We start from the raw sequence: 20,551 nt of genomic DNA on the forward strand, positions 1-20,551 counted from the left end.
TTGTATACATATTCTGTAAATTGATGAATTGAGCCTGAGCAACTTCATTGTTTTGGATGAAAAACTTAAACTATATGGCGTCTACTCATTATCGAAGAAAGGGATCTTGTCAAGTACTCTTGATAACGATTAATTCTGTTTCATCGGTGACTCCCCTGTATTTTGTATCTAAATGGCATACATTCAATATCCAAGAAAGAGCTTGAATTACGTGTTATTTGATACTTTAAGCAAATTTTTATACAATATAATCAACTTGATTCACTCACGATGTTTATATTTGTTTAAATGCTTTTAGAACATGTATGACGATGAAAGCATGCACTTTTGTAAGTTGCGGGCTTTTTAGGTTCTCATTATTCAAATATTTGTAAAATATTGTATTCGTAATCAATTTAAATACAACAAATAATGACACATCAAGCAATAATGGTACTTGACGAGATGTCATATTTAGATATTGATGCAAATACATTTACAGAACCCAAGAATATACTTTAAATAAAATGATGAAATGAACGAAGCTTAAAGTCGTACGGGCATGTATAATCAAGAATGATTAGAAAGTATAGTTGTCATTTATTGTTTATTACTGCCATATGGGTTTTTTCATGAAGTATTAAAGTGAAAATAGTTAAGTATTGTTCTTCTGTACTTTGAGTCTGTTTTAAATGTGAAAAACATTTTGTTCCTTTTGAGTAAATATAAACATTTTTATGAATTGTTTTTATTCATTCTATAATGGTTGTACTTTCTGGCATTTCCAAAACAGATGATAATTTGTCTCAGTTTTTTACAAACGATAAAATATGATTATAGTAAACATTTTTTCCGACTATTTTGATTTATATCAGTTGAAAGTCATTGTACGTTTTATAATTGTGTGGAGATAGATATGTCTTTATTGTATCGGGAATGCTGTCGATTTTGAACAAAACTAATTATATTTATTTACGTTTAAGATTGACATTAATATTTTAATAAAGCAACAATAGCTACAGATTCAAGTATGCCATTCAATCTTAACCGAACCTTAATTGTTCGTATACTATGACAACAAACAGACAAAACAAATCTTAATATCAAATTCTTTCGTGTCTTGGTCAAGAGCATAAGGTCATCTCGTGCTGTATAAGTTAAGTTTCCAAACCTACGCAAGGCGATGGCATATCAATAAAGATGGAGCTCAAACTATTCGGTAAACATAAAAACAAGTAGAAATATGACACATAATCGGGAATTTTGCCTTTTATAGGTCAATACGAATGTTTTCGATCATAGGTCAAGAATACAAATCGTAAAACGTGTGTAGTGAGTACATTTGCAAAGCATAGTGTGTAAAACCATAAAATAACATGGCATCGATTGAATGACGTGATATGTTACACGAAGTCAAAGAATGTCGAGAAAGTGGATAAATTATGTTTCTACGTCAAAAAACAATCATTACGTGTGTGTACTACGTTAAATTAGCGTACTAAAGGGAATGTGTAAAACCATTATTCCGATGATTAATCAACATACGTATATAGTATGAACGTCAGCGCTGCCTTTCTTGATTGCGATTTTTTTGTGTTCTATGTCTTTGGCGTTTACCCTGTGGCATTAAACATGGTTTGTGTTTAACTTTTGGCTACTGAGCTTGTTTCTGTATTTTTTTCGTATAAATATTGAAGAATTGTTTGCGAATGTTCAGCTGAAGATTAATAGTAAGATCAAGGGCGACGTTCAACGAGTGAAAGGCAAACATTTGTCGTTATGCAACTTTATATAAGTACACATAAAGAACAATTTAAAGACCTATACTTCATACACATACTAGTACCTAAAGACATTATCCACATTGCATGCCTTTCTTAGGAACGAAAACGAAATATCTAGATAAATTTGCTTTTTGAATATATAATTTTTTCTACAGATTTACAGAAAAAAATAAAATAAAAACATTTTTGTGTTAAAAATGTTATGTGCAATTCATGACATTTAAACAAATAATTTCGATGAAAAGAAGTATTTAATTCTAACGCGAAAAAAGTGGAAAAATCACAAAAAATATTAAATAATAAACACATTTTTTTATCGTAACTGGATAAGAAAGAAATTTGTTCACACGTGATGTAAATTAATTTGGCAGACATTTCGAAAACAACACACGTTACAACCTTACACAGTCTGTATTTTAGTGCGAAATATATTAAAAATAATCACAATCAATTGTAGGGAAATCATAAATGGGTAAACAAACAAACAGTAAATGGGTTTCTGTTTGTGTTGTAGGAAAATATAATGTCACATCTAATAGTCAACTACAAATATATTTAGTGAAGCGTTAATATCATCTTCTGTATATTTTGGTTAGGCTCATCGAAAACACACTTGATAATAACGATGAACTGTATATGTTCTAGTTAACAATAAATATTCTGTTATGTTCTGTTCACATTTGTTCTGATAAGCATTTGTATGGAGTATGACTCAAATGTAAAAGATAGAAATTACAAATGGTTGGAAATGCATAAAATGAACAGAGCTTTAATTTGATAGGAACTGATTAATATCAATTAGAAAGAAAATTTATCTTTATTATTTATAACTGCAATTACGTATTCTCTATAGAGTCTTAGATTGGATGAAATTTGGTATCATTTTTAGGTATTTTGATCCAACAGTGTAGATTTAATCAAGGCCAAGAATTGCTTTATGTTTATCGTTGGTTATATTTTCAGGCAGTTCCGATAAGAAGGGGGATAGGGTAACAGCCAATAATGTCATTATGATCTTTAACAATAAACACCCATATGTGATTGTTATCTAGATATAACTACGAAAAACATGATTTTATCAAGTATTCGTGATTTGCTTAATTCGAACCTGCATTTTCATGTTTAACATCTTTAAACAATTATTCTGGACGTAAAATCATAATATAACTAAGTGTGTGCTGGGTTAGGACTACGGTTAGCTTTAGGGTAAATGTGTATGAATAAACATACTTAACTATCAAATATTGGGTAATTTAACTATTTTATTTATAATTTATTTATAATTATAAATCAAATTTCATGTATTTCAAGCTTTCTCTTTCATATTTAATGGATACCACTTATTTTCATGTTACAGAAGAGTCACCGATAATTTAATAGGTCGTTATCAAGAGTACCTTGCAATATCTCTTTCTTTGTTATTGAATGTACCTTATATAGTTCATGTTACAGAAGGTTCACCGATAAAACATCAAAAATTTAATTGCATCGTTATCAAGAGTGCTTTCCAAGATCACTTTCTTTGATATGGAATGCAATCTTTATAGTTTCACTGTTACAGAAGGGTTTGCGGTGAACCATATTTATTTTCTGGTTATTGATTGTGTTTTGGATAAGTAAGAACAGTTACTCAGGCTCAATTCATTCATTTAGAAAGATTTGTAAAGCTGATTGATAAGTTTGTACAGTTTATTATAATGTTTACAAGTGGTTAGACTTCATACCGAATGTTTTTAAACTAATAATGTTGACATTTTCATTCTGTTGGTGATTGTTGTAGCCCTTTTATATCTAAAATAAACGCCGCAGCTGTTCTGTTGTTTATTGAGTTTTGTGATTTTACTCACATGATTAATATCATTTAAATAAAAATTTGATAGTTGACAAAGCATATGTTCCCAGTCATTTCTTACACAAGTGTTTACGCATTCCCGTCACATAGAGCTGTAAAATATCCAATTATTTTAGAATATGTATTTTTTCAGATATTTCTTACTATAATATATTCTAGTGATGTTAAGTTATCAACTACAAGGTATTGGCACTAATCCTATACGAAGAAAAGTTTAGCAATGATACAGTTCAAAACGAACCTGTCATTAAAAAAAGGTAAGATAATAACTAAAAACTAATCCAACACATTGAACGGATTACCAAAAGCAATCTTTGACAATATATGACAAGAATATAACACAAAAAAATTCAATTAGTCTTAGATTAAACTTGGCCAGCAACTTTCCACGTACATTAACGGCACCAAAATGAATAGCACATACAAATCCAAAAGAAATGTAAATTATATTGAAAATTGGATGCTTCAAAGTTGTAGCAAAGTTTGCTCAAAAATATTAGCTACACTAGCTACGGGTATATTTTTGTTTAAGCAAGTACTGGAAATGGTAAAATATTTAGTTCAGCATTGGTAGGCAATGTTACTATTGATCAAAACAAAAAATAAACATATATTATGATAAATGCTGCTCCATATCTCACAAAGGGACCACTTTACTCTCTAACTAAATCAAACGGTAATATTTTCCTAAGATTAACACAATCGTAACAGCAAAATGAAGTGTTTTTCTACAATTCTTGTGGGAATTAGTGGTACCCATACCAGCACAAATATATTCGGTCAAGGATTTACGTGGATCGTGGTAGAGGACTGCAAGGGCATATTAGTCGAGATTTACAAGTAGATTCGCATATAAGACGATTGAATAAGTTCCAGGATAACCTTTTAATCTAAAACTATTCAAATCTCTAACTTTGACAATATTTTATAGGTAACGCAGCTAGGAATTCAGAATTTTTAAGGGTGTACTGGTGAACAGTAAAGATAAATAGGACAATTCTGGAAATTCACACAATGATGCTGCATAATTTCTCACTTTATTTTGATACGTGTGGGTTACTTGGGGTTCCATTAAACAAAGTGCAGGCTTCCCCTCAAATACAGCCTAATCAATGTCACGGAATGCCGTGAGTTCTTTGTGACTACTTTTGTTCATTTTTAAGAAGCTTCATGGAGGTTATTCTTACTATGACATACTCTATAAAGAATTAAAATCAATTAACCCATACAAAGAATGACGACATTTGCGTAACATGTACAAATATTTCAAATATTCAGTTAACTATCAATGGACAATAATGTTTAATATGTGTTAATAATTGTTGAAAATGACAATTAACACTAAGAATAGTGTAATTATGATACAAGATTAAGTGAGAATAAAGATATTGCTAATATTTCATTATGTTGTTTGTTAATGTTTGCTACAATGTCATAATTGAAAAGAAAAGAGTTTCTTAACTTAAACCGGGAGCTAGTCGTGATATGTAGGAAAAGCTATTCAAATCTGATACGTAGAAAATAGACATGTCACCATTAAAATTAGAAGATTGGGGTGAAATCACTTAATTAATGTAGAAGAACAGGAAAAATCGTCTTAACAGTTTTATCGATCAAAATGGGAAAATGGAAGCTTGATCAATTGACATTTCTCAACAAGTAAGTCGAAATAAATAAATTGCTAAAACATTGACAGCGTTGTATTAAATGAAACAGTTGATTCTAATTTGATTGATTAAAGTAAATAAAGGTTTAATACACAGATTATTTACTCAAAAGTATACCACTATTTATTTACACAACTCGCCTAGATCGAACCACAGAAAGAAGTAAAAAACATATATATTTAAAGGTGGATGCGGAACGAAAAAATATAATCATCCTGATGAATAACTTGACTTTCGAAAATTAAACATAGTATCAAAAACTGTCTGAAATAAAAGACCATATACAATTAACAAGGGAACTTTAATTAAAGATGAATTACTAAAGTTGTGAGCAATATCCAGGGGATGAATAGCAAAACGTGACAAACATAATTTGATAATATATAATAACAGTATATTGCATCAAAGAGAAAATGTTATACACCCATTTTTTATCCTAAGTGTGCATTTACTAAACCTAACAGATTGATGGAAAAGTCGGTATATTCTTTTTTAAACTAAGTTTGATTCGAATGAATAATAACGTTAATGGCAGTCATAAAGGTAATAACAAAGATGTAAAATAGACATTCATTGGGCGATGTTGCCATTTCTTCTACAAAAGGTATACAAGTCCCAAGTACTGAACACCAGGTAATCCATTGGATAGTGGGCATCCAGTTAATGACTTAGATATGTGAACTGCAAGTCCATTGTTATGACAATGACCCAAATTATCAATTATTTTGTGTTAACTATGTTATATGAAATAAAACTATATAAGCAAAATCATTTGGAGAAAATGTTGCAAAGCATTTAGTCGTCAATATCTATGCGAAAAGCTACAGAAACAAGCTCAGTAGCAAGGTTTAATGGCACTGGGTAAACGCCAAAGACATAGAACATAAAATCCAAAACAAGAATAATGAAAGAACAGCACAAAACTCCACAAACAGCACAGTGCATTTATACTATTTAAACAAAACTAGGTATGTTTGGCAAGGATTGTTAGATTCCGCCTTGGAACGGCCATTAAAATGTAAATTTACATGGGGTTTAAACCAGTTTATTTGCACAAACCTCACTCCTATTCCAACAATCCTAAATGAAGATAAAACGCAAAAGGTAAATCTTATCAAAGTATGCATTAACTTGAGGAAACTAAACAATAAAACAAATAATAATAAACTTATATGTAAACCCCAAGTACTTCTATGATTAGAGATCCCAACTCTATTTGCAGACGGAGGAATACAATTTAGAGCACCTAATGCAAAAACTTTTCAAAGATACGATGCTAGTCATTGTTTGAAATTATAAACAACACACACAGTCTGCCTTATAAATTAAAGGGTTAAAACTGTGTGATCAAAGAGTTCCATAATAAAAACATCATTGTACTAAAACTGGGAACAAATCAAGAAAACATTATTAAAAAATAAAAGCGACATGTTTTAGCTTATCTTTCCTTCCAAATGATTTGAAAATGTAAATATTTGAAGACAATGAAGTCACATGCCAAAACACTCCCGAGTCAGCCAAAAACGTTTTCGCCAAAAAAGGTTTTAAAGGTAACATGAAATTAGCAAAATCTTCATAAAATCAAAGGACTGAAAGCTAAGTTATGTAAGGATGCTATATTCAACCCTATATTTCGTTTCAGGAATTCATCTTCAAAAACTAGAAGGCAAGTGCTCTTCAAAATATTGCCTTTATATCCACGGTTTAAATAAAATCCAACTAATTCCTTGAGTCTATCTGCCCAACTACCTGCTGGAAACATTTTACTTTTACGAATTTTCTTTAAAACATCGCCATAAAAATCGGGATGAGCAATACTATTAGCAATCAGCTATTTAAGACTACTGTTGTACTTTGATATCAGATTATAATGATCACTATTAAATTTTAAGAAAGTTTTCCTTAATTTATAATGTCTGAATAAACCAAAAGAGATTCATTTCACATGAATTCACATGAAACTTAATAGCATTTAAGCAGGATGTTAGTAAAATAGAAACTTGTTTAATAGAACAACAAATGGAATTAACAATAAATCGTGATTTATACGGATTTTCATGCACTTTAAGGTAATCAGTGTATTGTAGGAATATTTTCATGATCATCATTCATCTAAACTTGAAATTTAGAATTCAGAATCAATATGATTTTTATTTACACTTTCTTCATCGAGTTGGCTAGGAATGTAAGTTCTAGAAGTTTGCAACTCTTCAATTATAGTTTTAACATAATATAAACGTCAAACTATGATTACATTATTAGCTGCTTTGTCAGCTGGTACAAATACCAGTTTTTTATGTAGGGATTTGATATCCATAATCAGTATTGGAGTTATTGAAAACAGACTTTGGGGGGAGGTCCAATTGATTATTGTTGAAAAACTCTATTTTATTATCTATAAGGTACAATATTTTATTCATCCACGACATTAAGGCATTAAATTCGACCCCTTCTTTTACACCAGATTTTTCAATATTTGGATTAAAGTATCGTGTCTATATCTCATGTATGGAAATTAATTTCAGATGCTATCCGGTATTTAGGACCTTTATTTAGCAGCTTTCTAAGGAGATTGTTTTCAGTAAAATTAAAATCTCCTGTAGCAATATGTCCAACAGGGTAGTAGCGGTACATTGAGTCAATACAATCTGAAGAAGAATGTGTATTTGCAGAAATGTCATCTTCTGCTACTACTTTATTATAATAAAATAAGAAATTTCTAATAAGCTGTTTATATTTATAACATATTATTGGCACTTCTTTATTCTTAACGTATTGTGGAATACATTTTTCTGCATTTTCATTCTTGAATAAACTACCTAAATTGAGAAGATCTTTACCCTTGTTTCTAAAAGGAAGTTTGATAATTAAGTTCATCAATGGAGAGCGTTTCGTCTCTTGAGGACTTATGCCCTTAACGTTGAACTGACCCTCAGACAATTTGAACTATTAGAAAAATTATCAAAATGTAATTTTCGGAGACATAATTGGAAGACCTTGAAAAAATCAATGTCCCAAAAAAACGTGTTGCTCATTTATTTCAAGATGATATTAATGTTTCTGCATTACGAAATATTTTTTCAGCTTTGCGTTTACTTTGGAAAATTAACTTCTAGCGTTTAAACACTGTTATTGATTTACAGCGATACTATTACAATTAACAAGGCGTTTCGCTGACAAAAAATCGTGTGCCGCGCTTTTACAGCTTTCGTCAAAGCAAGGCATATTTTTGGTAATTCTATTTCCGGTAGATTCTCTACTGCAAATAGATTTTCCGAAAAAGCTTAAAGAAACATACATACAATTTGACAAAAAAAAATGCAAACGATCACAAATTCAGGGCCTTCAACAAAATTGTTGGTGGGATAGGCAGGAAATTTAAATGTTTAAAAAAAAAAACATTTTCATTTTTATTTTTTTATGAACAATCATTTTTGGCTAGTTCACAATACATTCTTTGTGACATGTTTCGGGGTAGTTAGGGGTTGACCAATGTTAATGAAGAAGATCTTATCAGATTAAGGCATTCACTATTTTTCAGACAAGCCTGTCGACATTATAACTCTGTTTTTATGACAAAATGACCCAGACTAACTAATCAACAATGTCATGTGGGTTCTTGATAATATAATTTCAAATGAGAAGATATTCTATAAAATAATAAAAAATGTGGATTAAATTCATTTCCTGGTTAAAATAAATGCAAGTATATTTTTTTAAGATAGCTGCAATTACAACAAAGCCTCAATCAACACAAATCCTCAAAATATTGTTGAATGGTTGGTACTGACAATTTTGACACAAACACATATTCATTTTGTATTGAGACATTTCAGGAAAACTGTAAATGTTATTGAACTTCAAAACTAAATAAAAAAACAAAACCTTTTTAGTGTTTGTCATTTAAACGACCTTTGCACTGTGGAAGACCCTTGACTGGATAAAAACATATCTTATTAGCGTTGTTTGACAGTGATTGCAGAGAATCACTTCTTCGGTAACTATCCAACATACCTTTGATCTTTTGCTGTACAAGTATCGTTTAATTAAGTTCTAATAAAACATATACAGGACATTGGTCCTAGAAAATGATAAGTTCCCAACATACATTCTATCAAAATAGTCACAACTATTGTGATTTTAATATAACATTAATCCATTTAAGATAGGTCTATTTCTCCACGATTCGTATAATGTTTAGACACCTTCCTTTAAACGGCCATTGAGAATAAATCATTCTTGTTACAGAGTGATTAAAGTCTTGTACAAAATGGGTTATATATGGGTTACATCTTAAAACATTATAACGAATGTGTGGTTGGTTGTTTGCCATCTGACTTTAATCTTGTGAATCAATCTATAGGTCAAATGCATACAGTGTGGAATTAAAAGCACTAATGATACTGCATTAAAATAATTATACCAGTTGATTTTATTCATTCGCTTTTACATTTAAAGACATTATAACTTATTTCTATTAATTCAATAAGTTAAATGTGTTTTTGTAGCATTCTTGATTTCAGTGGCGCCTAGCTTTTGAGTTAAACTCAAGTCTTTAGCGGCTAATATACTGGAAACCTTTGATAGAAACATTGGTTGTTTAGAGTTCCAAGATTCTGCAAGTCTCAATTAGCAAACGAAAGTCATAATAAGAGACAATTAAAAAAAATCTGAACCGTCAAGTTTTGATTTTATGCCAGGGACATTCCAAATTAGAAAAGAAGTTGTGTTTGACCAAAATCTTAGCTGAATTCCGAGGTACGGACAGTTCTACCGAGTATACTTGTTTATAAATGATAGGTTGGCCGTTTTGCTATTCTGGCGGGCCTTAATCATAGCGGGAATGAGGGAACTTCCGGCGATCCTGATTGCCTTGCAGAAACTGCTCGGTACAACGAATTCGGGTGGAGTAACATAGTCGGTCGTGGCATTAAAACCATTGTGGTGTCAAAGGTAACGAACTGCCTGCTTTCCTAGCACCTTATTAGGAAATAGACTTAACATTGCGTCAAATGCCTTGTTTCCCTAAACAGAGTTTAAATCTAAATGTTTGACTATTGGGCTTGTCCCTGAAGTTTTCGTTGGAAAAGGTTATATCTGGTTAACAACCTGAATGAAAAGTATCTCTCACTCTTGCTTTATTTGAAATACATGAATATACACTATGCATAGATTCAGCGATAATATTGACCTAACATTCAGTTATTCTAGATAGAAGTTGATTTACATGCCACTAAACTAAATTCAATTCATACTAACTAAGAGTTTAAAGTCTCAGTGCCACTTAGGATTAAATAATTAGAGAGAAAAAACGAATGGGGTATATAACTGATAGAGTCTGATCAAGTCCCGTAGGTCCAAACGATGCTTATTAATAACAAATTATAACACAACTAATATAAAGCAACACAGACATTCAAAGAGTCACATGACATCCGAATTTCGCCTTGACGTTGAGCGCACTAAATTTAGATTTGCTTTCGGTTTTGTTGCATTTTGTTATTGCGATAAATGCATTTTTTTATAATTTAGAGGTGAAAAATGGTCAAAAGTTATTCTGATATGCATACAAATCAACAACATTTAATCACTAAAACATTATAAGACTTTAAATAAAAATGAATTAAATAAATGACAAAACTTCTCCAATGAATATAATTACTTTTTTCATCTATGTATGTAGATAATTGAGACAATACAACGGAGTTGGCTGAAACGTTTTACTGTGAGCAGGTTTCTTGAAATGGAATCTAAAGCAATCTTGTTAAATATGGTGCAACAATTTGTACTGAAAAAAGAATAATTATGTGGAAATATTTATGTATATACTCGCAAGACGTGTATGAATAAGGACAATCGGAGAGCAGATCATTGCGGACAGGCGTCATTTCATAATTCAACAAGGCCTTATGAAACCCCCTCAAAGGAAGTCGGTGGCTATTTTCTTTAAAGAGTTTTCAATTCCAAAAAAGATTGCACCTCTATGTTTTAAAGAAAATCTCATAATTATGTTATTAAGTTCAACTGATTTAAAGTTGTAAACAGTCAGATGCTAAGTAGAATTCGGCGATTGCTATTTACTAAAGCTACCATTCATTAAATAAAACCCGATACTCACTGAAGACGTTTTGACTATGTGTAGTAGATAAAGTTATGTAAAAACGTTTAGGTAACGCATTTCCACTTTCTGCATAATTATCTGTAACTACTTGCTTTCTAATTAACATCAACGTTTCAATCTAATGAACGTTTTTTTAACTGAAGTGATATTCTAATTTGCACTTCAACTTCATCTTCACCTTCAACCGCACAACACCATACGTCCCATTTTGTAACTTTTATTAAAATTTCATGTCATTTCGCATTTAATCTAAATAAAATCAATGTCAATAAAAGTAACTTAAACAAACTTGAGGCATTGTGCAGATGCATAATGAACAGGACAACGTGATTAATGTTGTTTCTTTTAATATATGTTGATTATGTTTGCTTATTGAACTCAACTACCAGAATCGCATGGACATCAATGAGATCACAAAAGGCACTGCATCGGGTTACACTGAGTGTAAATGGCAAAGCAATTAAAAGATTATTGAAGTTTAATCGCCCATACGATGGTGGAAAGTTAAAGTAGACAAATTTGTACAGAATGTGTAATAACTCGGTTAATTTGGTATAAACTTAAGCTTAGAATATGCCTGTAAATTTAATGTATATAGATTGTCATTTTGAAATAACAGTACGGTTTGGTTTAAAACATTCGTGTTTACATATAATGGATTTGGAAACCAATTGGAATAGATAAATAAATTAAAGTTGAAATTTGATAGCATTTGAAATTAAACACTATTAATGAAGTAGTCTTTGTATAAAAAGGATCTTTAAATACATTCATTTCTGCTGTAATAACTGACTTTGGATATCTGGAAATCTCAAGGTAAAACACGCTTTTCTGTTCTTTGTATGAAGGCGTTGAACGTGAACCTTTCGTTCAACTAAAGTTATGTTAATTTATGTTAATTTGTGTTCTATGTCTTTGGCGTTTGCCCATTGCCACTAACCCGGGTTTATGTTTAAACTGTTTGCTACTGAGCATGTTTCTGTAGCTTTTTGCATATATATTGGAGCTAAACAACATAATATACACAGTATTTAAAACGAACAATTCGTTTTAAATTAAGCGCAAACAGCATTTTGAGCTCACCAGAGCACGAAGTGCTCAAGGTGAGCTATTGTGATCGATCTTTGTCCGTCGTCTGTCCTTCAGTCAGTCAGTCCGTCCGTCAATCCGTCAACAATTGCTTAAAAACATCTCCTCTGAAACTGCCTACTTCAATGAAACTCCACAGGAAACTTCTTTGGGTGTCTTACAAAATTTAAACAAGAGGTCACAATTAATTAGCAACAACCACAACAACATGGCCGACTTCCTGTTTTGCTTTGAAAAGCATCTCCAGTTCAAATTCAATGAAACTTTACAGGAAGCTTCCTTGGGTAGCCTTCTACAAAAAAACAAGGGGTCGTGATTGATCAACAACAACAACTATCTAGTCAACTTCCTGTTTTGCTTTAAAAAAAACATTCACTGAAACTTTACAGGAAGCTTCATTGCATGACCCACTACAAAAATACAACAAGGCATTGAGATTGAAATACAACAACAACACCAACAACAAAATGGCCGACTGACTGGTTTGCTTTAAAATAATCTCTGAAACTACTAGGCCAAATTCAATGAAACTTTACAGGTAGCTTCATTGCATGACCCTTTACAAATATAAAACAATGCATCGTCATCAGTAAAGCTATGTTTGAATTGCAACATTTTTATTAATGCTTTTCCACAGAGTTGTGGCCCTTTGGTTAGGTTAGCGTTTTGGGGTCATTATGGCCCTCTTGATTTCAATTTTCAGAATGTCTAATGAAAGTTTATTAGCTTGTCGAATGATTGTTTTCTTTAATATTAATCAAGTCTCGACATACTGCTTAAACGTATGTGCTTGCATGCAATTATGTTGCGCTAGGAATATTTGTTAATAGTGTGGTTGATCACAATGTTTAAAACTATAAGTTTATTAAATGCATCAAATTAAATTAATTTTACTATTTACTGTATAACTAAAATAATCCAAGATATAAGCTTTCACGAGAGAATGATGCCATGCTATAAATCATGGAAGCTTGTTTAATTAATATCAAAATTCCTTTTCATTCGAAATGTTTATACAACTTTTAAATTAGGGTAAACTGAAGCAACAAGTCAGGTAGTCAAAAGTCTACCGATAAACATCCTTTCGATGATAAAGTTAAACGCCAATGACAAAGAACGGAAAAATCAATATTCACAAACCAGAAACACAGAACAATAAATTGTATAGTCCGTGTTTCCATCGTACAGTTAAAAGGAAAATATTTAAGTTTTTAATAACCGCACCCTTTACACAGAAAGAGTATGTTTTATACTTTCAGTTTATGGCAAAGCCTGTTCTGCAAAAAGCTTTACCAAAGTACCTTTACAAAGTTTAGAGCATATTTACTATTTATTTGTGTAAATTAATAGAACAACAGACGTGGCTGCTTTGTGGCTCATCTGACACCCAGTACGATGATACTCGAACCGATGATCAGGCCTTTATTGTTTTTTTCAAGTCGACACGTGTTTTTTTTATAAGGCTTATATGGGTTTTTTTTAGAAATTATTGATGCATGGTTTGACAACTGGAATTTTTTCTGTAGTTATTTTCATCATATAAATATTGATATTTTGTACTGACAAAAAGTATTATTGATGTTTACTCTCATTGCAGGTAATCATAACTCAGAGCAACTGACCAAATGCAAGATGCGTTGTGTGTAAACAATAATGAATACTATACGGATAGTTCTAGCTACTCTTGGGTTGATTATCATTTTGATAATTTATTTTTGTTTATTTTTGATCACTGTCAATTTTACCCCATCAAGAAACAGTAACATTAAAATGAGGATTGTTGCATTGATGCAATTATAAAAAGTGATATTTCATTATGTAACAAAAGCTTAGAAATACATTCGGTGACGGAAGCCGTTGATTGCTTTCAAGCATTTATGTTCACAAAGATGAACATAACATGGAGGAAATTGGAACACAAGTACAGCACAACAAAAAAATGTACATTTAACGGAACATATGAAAAATGTCCATGGATATGCAATAACTGTACCTTTGTTACAATGAAAAATATAATGGGACGTACTGGCAATCAAATGTTCCAGGTTGCTTCGTTATTAGGAATTGCACAAAAACGTGGACTTATCCCGATTATACCATCTACAATTCCAATAAATAAATGGTTTAACTTGCCAACTTCAATTGAGGTTTCAAAATATATTCACCAATCTGAAATGAAGGAACAAGGTTTTGGGAAGTATCTTAATGAAATTGAAGATATCGACGACAATATGAACTGGACTATTTCAGGCTACTTACAATCATTTCGTTATTTTAATTCTTCAGACGATATAATTCACGAATTGTTTACGATGAAGTTTGAAAGACGAAAGCGTGCGGAAGATCTATTACGGTCAATTTCACCATGTAAGTTGGCTTTCCACCGGTTGTTTTCGAAATCTTTTATTGATGAATCATCAGTAAGTTTGGATACTTTATGTTTAGAAAGCTGGTTAAACCATATGGCCTCATTTTTTTTCAAACTTCTTGCATTTGAAGGTTTACTAAACAGAAATAGTAACAACTACTGATGTTTCAAATTAATACTGAAATACTTCCTAAATTTGAACCATACAGAATATCATTTGAACATATGTTTTATGCTATTTTGGTATTTTCAGACGACGAAGTTGTATGTATGCATGTACGAAGAGGAGATCTATTAAAGAAGAAACACATCAACCTTGGGTACAACCCAATTGATTATACGTTCATAAATGTTTCCATGAACTATTTTCTACATACATTTAAAAATATCACCTTTGTTATTTTGTCCGACGATATGTCGTGGTGTAAGGAATCTATTAAAGGTGAGAACGTTGTTTTCAGCCCATTTAAGGAAGCCATAGACGATTTTGCATTATTGATGTCGTGCAAAAATGTTGTTATAACTTCTGGAACATTTGGTTGGTGGGGAGCTTATTTATCTGGTGGAAAGGTTGTTTATCACAATGGATTTCCGGCTAAAGGCAGCTGGTTGGACCATAGAATAAAAAGAGACGATTATTATTTAACGGAATGGACTGGTCTTGGCGAAGATTAAACCATTTGAAACTGATCAATGAAATACCACTCATTTTGGGTCGAAGACACATTTCTGTTCGAGGAATCATATTTAAAATACCCCTGATTACAAAAAAACTGTAAACCATGTATATTTACAGTTTCATATATCCAGTGTTTGCATCTTTTTTTATTCTTTGTAATGTTGTTTATTAGTATTTGTTTTCGATTTCAAACGCAGTGGGATATACAAAGGCCTTTCATCACATGGTTTAATTGCCCTAAAATATCTTATAAATAATATTGTTGTGCACTCGATGCGGTTTGTGTATGGCGAAATCCTCTAAGTGAATAACCCTGTTGTTCAAATATGATTTTGACATATTTCACCAGAATATATCAAATACATATAAAAAAGAGGATAACTATTTTTTTCCATATTGACATCGGTACAGTTTTTAGTGTATTAATGTGCCAAAAAAAGAATATCTCAATACAAATGTATTCGATACAATTTTAACAATTATTCCGCAAGTCACAGGTCACAGCACAAGATCACGTGTGTGTAAACAATCGCCACGCTCAATGGATTTTATTTATACTGGTATTAAAAAACAAGTGTTTAAAATTCAGACCACAGAGATAATGCACATTTGTTGTAGTTTAGATGGTGTCAATCACTACAGTAATCATATCAGCTGTAGTTGCATTCTGCACTTTTTCAGCAGTAACGGGTGGGGTAAGTGTACATGAAAATTGTAGGGACGATTTCCTTTATTAATATGCAGAGTGATGAAACCTTCTTGGTAAGTGATGGGTTTTTTGCGGACTATTAATGAGATTTTGTAGCACTGTTTGTACTTTCCTTCAGAATAGAAAAGAATTCTGTGTTTGCGGTCAACTGACTGTAGATAAATATCCGAGTAAAGCAAAATTAACACGGCACCTTGTTTTCCATTTGTATGCAAGCGGTAGTGCGATGCATTTCTGTCTACAAACAATAACAACAGACGGGACGGGGCTTTGGTTCTATGATGCCGAGACAGTGTTCACTGCCATGACAGGATTAATGGGAAGTTAAACTCAATTACACTAAAGCAAATCATACATAACGGAACATACACGCCTGGGAAACACTGACACTAGCAATAATAAAAACCTGGTCACCTTCCCTTCCGGAAAGCATTTGTACCGAAACGGAAATTTACCATAAGTATAAAGAAACCTGATCTTCCATTAAAAACATAACTTACTTAAATGAACCTTTAATTTAAAACCATTTAAAAGTAATCTTTTCGTACAAAGTTATTGAAAACACAAAGTTTGACATTACATAAAAGTAATATTAGCATGATAAATGTTGGAGGTTATTGCTGTATGACCTGTAAGCTGAACGTGTAGCAGTTGTCGCTTTTGCATACAAAACTGACTGTCGGCTATAAATCGATAAATTCAGTTAATCTAAAAACAAAATTGTGCATATTTAAAGGTTAATAAAAATAATAATGGTAATCCTGGTTAAGATTACCACAATAAAGCTACTGATGTACATTTTTTCAAGCTATCTGAACAAAAATGAGAATAAATTAGTTTATCACAGAAAATATGGAAAATACACATTTAATGTTATAAACACAACACAGGAATGATATCTGCGTTAATTTCTGCACAATACAAATTAATAAAACACAGCAAAGCATATAACAATTGAACCATCAGTAAATAAAACACACAAAATTATGGAAACTTGGCATAATAATGCCCAAAATAATGTATGAAATGAACAATCTGGCAGTTATATAAAAAATGAAACTTAAAGGGATCTGAATGTAAAATAAATGTAGCGTGGGTGTGCCAAGACAAAACCACTCAACTTCGGAGTTCGAAAATATTTATTTATACGTTGTCGAACGAAACCTAAAACATATAATAAAACATATAAAAAGAATATGCTAACATAATCATATTATTAATAGCACAAAATACAAAGACAATGGACAGTGATCGGTAAATATATCAAGGGAGACTTCGCGGTTAAATACATAAAACATTCTAAGAACTATGAGCAATAAACTTACCAGGCACGTCTAAATATTAATTAAATATGAATGAATATTTGAGCTCAAAGATAAGAGCGAATATTAAATAAGTAAGAATATAGTAACAACTGTTACAATTGAAATCTTGACTTGCGTCGATGATGATTCAGAACGGAATGATTTATGTGTATATATAAATAAGGGCGTGTGCAATGAAGCGGGAAAAAGGGGAAAAGGCATTATGAACCAATCAATCACTCTATAAATTTAGATAAACTCGCATAACCAGTAATCACGCTCTGACGCACTCGGACAAAGACGGACATAGACGGACAGTAACGCACAGAGGACAATAGCCACGTAGCACAACACTAAACACGACGATACACAAACAATACAAAACGATATACGATATAGAACCATACCAAACACACAAACTAATAAAATACTGAAATATGCACCTTGCTACATACTCCCCCTCCTGGTTGGAATGTACCCTACATTCAGGAAACATACTTTCCGGGTAAAGAGAGTAAATAACTTTATCTCAAGGAAATGAAATATGATAGATATCAATATTAAGTGTCAACGATAGTGTATTCAAATAATATTACGAGAAGAATAAAATCTCATAATGTATAGCAAAGGCTTAAGTATTGTATATAAAACATGAGACAAAGGATGTGGCAATTACAATAGAGTATATCTCAAACAGATACAATTGTTAATACATATATGTCACAAAGGGCAGCAGTCACTTCGCAATGAAAATGCCTGTAACGCAATATGAATATTATAATGAGTAAAACCATAGTACACTGCGCTATAATAATAAAACTACTAATACTGTTGTGAAAACTACCTGAAATGCTATAATGAGAGCAGTACAACTCATACATAAGCCTACTCAATCTACTTAGTCTCAAACAAAGAATTCAGCTGTTTGCTGATAAGCCCACTCGCCATACCTATCAGGTGGACGTTTAGTACGTCGCGGCCTGGGCACGGGTATGGGAGTAACAGGACTCGGACTAAGTCTAGAAATAACTGGGTCAGGAGTGCGTAAGGACGGGACAGGACTGGGCGTAGGTGGAGCGACAATATGCGGGGTTTGGACAGGAGTGGACGGGGCTAAAGAATTGACGCGTGTGGGCGGTTGAGAAGAACTGAAACGACGGAGACCTCGACGCTGTGGGATGATATAGACAGCGGAGGAACTTGACTCATCCGAGCTAGTGTCGCCATCATACTCCTTGTCAACAGGGGCTGCTCTGGTCCTCGGTCTGGCTTTTGGGACAGGTTGAGGTGCAGGTGACTCCTCGTCAGTGGGAATTGACTGAGGAGGGAGAAGCATGTTCCGGTGTAATGTTCTTACAGGTCCGTTGCCGGACTCCAGGCGAACCTTGTACACCGGCTGACCATCGTACGGAACGTCTACGATAACGTAGGGGCTACGTTCCCATCGGATGGCGAGCTTCTGCCTTCCTTGGAGGTTGACATTCCTGACCAAAACGATATCACCAACGACAAGCTTATTCTCGTGAACACGACGGTCATAGTGGGCCTTGTTCTGGCTGGCTCGCTTTTGTGCGGCCTCTCTGGTAACCTTGTATGCATAGTGCATACGTTTCTGTAACCTTGTGGCGTAGCTGGAATAATTAGAGTCAGCAAGGTTACCCGGACTGGTGCCCATAAAAGCGTCAACGGACAAACGGGGATGCCAGCCGAACATCAGGAAATGTGGGGAGAAACCTGTAGAAGAACTTTTAGTTGCGTTGTAAGCTTGAACAAGGGCTGGAAGGTAATCTTTCCAGTTGGCCTTAAGATCATCGTTAAGCGTGCCAAGCATACGTAAAAGAGTGCGGTTGAAACGTTCTGCAGAAGGATTACCCATAGGGTGAAAAGGTGTAGTGCGCGTTTTGCGGACATTCGCAATAGTACATAACTCTTTAATAACCTTAGACTCAAAATTACGCCCTTGATCAGAATGCAATTGCTCGGAAAAACTGTAATGCACAATTAAGTGCTCATATAGGGCCTTGGCGGTGGTAGTTGCCATTTGGTTGCGACACGGAATCGCCTTAGCATAACGAGTGAAGTGGTCCGTTATGACAAGGACATCCTCGTACCCACCCTTGGACCTCTCGAGCTTCAAGAAATCCATGCATACAAGCTGCATCGGTCGTGTGGTGTTGATGGGTACGAGTTCTGCGCGTGGTACCACAGGCGTCTTCCTACAGACACAAGATAGACAGGAAGAAACATGATCCTTAATAAAGGATTCCATACCAGGCCAAAAGAAGCGTTGGCGGAGGAGCCATAGAATGTTGTCGACGCCAGGATGAACGACATCATGGTGGATACCACGAAAAGCAACAGACCTGTAAGCAGCAGGAACAACTAACTGACGGACCTGCTCACCATCCACGGTAGCGGTTCTGTAATGTATACCATTATCAAGAGAAAGAGATGAAAGGTCACGGAGTAGACAACGGACTTCTCGAGATAACTCCTCCCCCCTCGGCCGAGAACCGGACCGCAGGATGGAAACAACTCAGGAAACATCAGCATCTTTGGCCTGCTCCTGCACCCAATCGACAGGATTAACTGGGACAGTATCTGAAAAAATATCATCTCCAAGGACTGCGTCACTATCGCAAGAAAGACTCTCAACAGCAGCAAAAGAAGTAGTAGCTGTCAGACAAATAGCTTTGACAGCTTCAGAAAACATCTGTGGCTTACGACTCAAACCATCACAGTCGTTATTAGATTTGCCGGACTTGTAAACAATATCGGAGTTGTACGCAGACAAGGCCGCCACCCAGCGGTGACCTGTCGCGTCAAGCTTCGCAGACGACAAAACATAAGTCAATGGATTGTTGTCCGTGAAAACAGTGAAGGTGTTACCAAACAAATAGTCGTGGAACTTGTCGGTGACAGCCCATTTGAGCGCGAGGAATTCTAGCTTATGAGCAGGGTAATTCCGCTCACCTGCCCGAAGACCTCGGCTCGCATAA

At 33.4% G+C, this 20,551-nt stretch overlaps 1 protein-coding gene across 2 annotated transcripts; it reads left to right on the forward strand.

The window, feature by feature from the left end:
- Positions 1–10,201: 10,201 nt before the first annotated feature.
- Positions 10,202–16,262, forward strand: LOC128227017 (galactoside alpha-(1,2)-fucosyltransferase 1-like). Of its 2 annotated transcripts, none has more exons than XM_052937179.1 (3): positions 10,202–10,235; positions 14,090–14,859; positions 15,114–16,262. In XM_052937179.1, exons 2-3 carry the CDS (start codon positions 14,370–14,372, stop codon positions 15,533–15,535), a joined length of 912 nt encoding a protein of 303 aa, XP_052793139.1. In that variant the 5' UTR covers positions 10,202–10,235; positions 14,090–14,369; the 3' UTR covers positions 15,536–16,262. The 2 variants fall into 2 exon arrangements, with proteins under 2 accessions (XP_052793139.1, XP_052793138.1); XM_052937178.1 differs by lacking the exon at positions 10,202–10,235 and adding an exon at positions 11,970–12,219.
- The last annotated feature ends 4,289 nt before the right edge of the window (positions 16,263–20,551 follow it).

The sequence above is a fragment of the Mya arenaria genome, chromosome 3 (genome assembly GCF_026914265.1).
Source record: "Mya arenaria isolate MELC-2E11 chromosome 3, ASM2691426v1".
NCBI classification, from domain to species: domain Eukaryota; kingdom Metazoa; phylum Mollusca; class Bivalvia; order Myida; family Myidae; genus Mya; species Mya arenaria.

What these genes read in the sequence shown, in the direction of transcription:
- LOC128227017 (XM_052937179.1), top strand. Translation starts at nt 14,370, where the DNA reads ATGTTCACAAAGATGAACATAACATGGAGGAAATTGGAACACAAGTAC. An exon ending in ATTACGGTCAATTTCACCAT is followed by an intron (nt 14,860 to 15,113) that starts GTAAGTTGGCTT and finishes TGGTATTTTCAG; the next exon opens with ACGACGAAGTTGTATGTATG.